General features: G+C 40.8%; 1 protein-coding gene across 2 annotated transcripts in view; it reads right to left on the bottom strand.

Moving 5' to 3' along the window:
- Positions 1–946, bottom strand: part of nrbf2b (nuclear receptor binding factor 2b) — a 6,455-nt gene extending 5,509 nt beyond the window's left edge. The window contains exon 1 of one of the 2 annotated variants that reach the window (XM_005948869.3): positions 851–946. In XM_005948869.3, coding sequence (XP_005948931.1) covers positions 851–919 — 69 coding nt within the window. In that variant the 5' untranslated portion in view covers positions 920–946. Of the gene's footprint in view, positions 1–709 lie in introns of both variants that reach the window. The other variant, XM_005948868.3, reaches the window with a different exon arrangement.
- Between the last annotated feature and the right edge of the window lie 985 nt (positions 947–1,931).

The raw sequence follows: 1,931 nt of genomic DNA, 5'->3' as shown, positions 1-1,931 counted from the left end.
AAAAAAAAAAAGAATCGATAAGAGAATCGATAAAGAATCGAATCGTTAAACAGAATCGAAAATGGAATCGGAATCGTTAAAATCTTATCAATACCCATCCCTACCTGGGTGCACTTTATTTTATTTTTTAAACATCTTCTCTTTCACTTCTGCATCTCTATGGTGCGGTTAGCGTATATTGCTAACTATTGCATGATCCGCCATTGCTGTAAAAAACGAAACGGTCCGTTGGAGTGAATGGGGATGACGCGGCTCTGGTTCTGATTTCCGAGGTAACTGAAACGTTCCCATAAATTGGATTTCCAACTCAGAAAGTCGAAGTAGCTCCACCAATGAGTGTAAACAGCAATCCAACCGTATCGGTCTGTTCGGCCACGGTTGTGTATTTGTCACTGACTAAATAAACCATGCGCAGAGCGCTGGTTAGGCTCTGTTCGTGAACGTACTGCAGCTGTGTGTTATGAGGCACAAAAGCATTGCGCTATGTTGCTAGTGATGCCTGAATGTCTCTCCTAACGAGTAAAACAGATCCATATATTCTTGTTTTTCCCGACTTTACGCCTAGAGAGTAACGCCAGTCTCTGCTCCAACATCTGACTTACGAAGCAAATGAGTCGCAGCACAACAGCAGCAAAGCTAACAACAAAGCGGCTAGCCGCTAGCTCCTAGCTGCTGTAAAGATAGCCTCTTATTGCAACATCAAACTTACAAGGTTGAGCGGGCTGTCCACGACCTCCATGGAGTCGATCCTTCGACGGCTTACACTACATGAAACGCGCCTCTGTCCCTCACTGACTGTCATTCGCACTGAGATTCAAAAGCTCGAATAAAATAATTAGAAGAAAATTACTGTAAAGGAAGCAAGAGTCGCCTCGCTGCACAGCCACAGCAGCGTTGTGACATCACAGCTAGCTTGCATCTTGATTGGTCAACTGTGGTGCTGGGTCGGCTTTCTTCTTCTTCTGTTGATTATTTTAAAGGCGTCGGTAAAGCATGCAGCAGCATCACCGCCTGCACTGGCGTGTGGACAGATTAGCAGAGGAAACGAGCTGTATTCTCAATCCTGTAGTTCAAAGATGCTCCTGTAATAATAACATAATCTGTGGTGCTTCCTCTAACATGTAAAGTTCTAATTACGATCCTTTCAATCACGCTACTAAATCTCTCCCCACTCGCACTTTTTGCATTTTTAACAGTTTCTGTCATAATAGAGTAAAGACAGGGTGTTAATGGGTGTAGTGTATGGGTCAGTCCTATATGTCCTATTCTTACCTGAGAAATGATCTCCTGCTTTGGGTTCCTGCCCTGCATGCTGTTCAAAACTACTTACTACTTATTGGATTCTCTGTAGATGTATTTGTGTGTCCACTATCTCAACATTCATATCAAATCTTCTGCATATGATTATGAATTATATTTTTTCCTTTGGTGCTAATTTCCTATAAACTGAATTCATTTTTGCCAACAAGTCCACCTTTATATTCCCTGAACACATACACGTACGGGCAGATAAGCTCTTCTTTCCTCCCGTCTACTTCGACTTGAGAGACACACAAAGCAGAAACTAGACTTGTGTCTAACTTTCTTTAACACCAGTTTAGCTTCTCATCAAACAAGCATGTAGAAATCTCACCACATGCACCTGTAACCACGTGCACCTGTTCATGTACTGATTTTTAGTTTAAAAAAAAAAAAAAAAGACATGATTTTTTTAACTGATAAAATAAATAAATATAGGATAAATCCCGACTTATTTGCACAGTCTTCTACTTCCTTTCCTGCAGGCTGCATTTTATTTCAGAGACATTCAATTTTTCTACCCAGTGCGCCCCATCTTTAGCATAACGCAATTTTCCTACATTTGTTCAGTCTTTTCAAAAACGTTATTATTCCTTATGTTAAATAATATACGACATATCATACGACAGTCG

Source organism: Haplochromis burtoni, unplaced genomic scaffold (genome assembly GCF_018398535.1).
Source record: "Haplochromis burtoni strain Fernald_Lab_line unplaced genomic scaffold, NCSU_Asbu1 Contig_584, whole genome shotgun sequence".
NCBI lineage: Eukaryota > Metazoa > Chordata > Actinopteri > Cichliformes > Cichlidae > Haplochromis > Haplochromis burtoni.
This window is presented reverse-complemented; position numbering and strand designations above follow the sequence as displayed.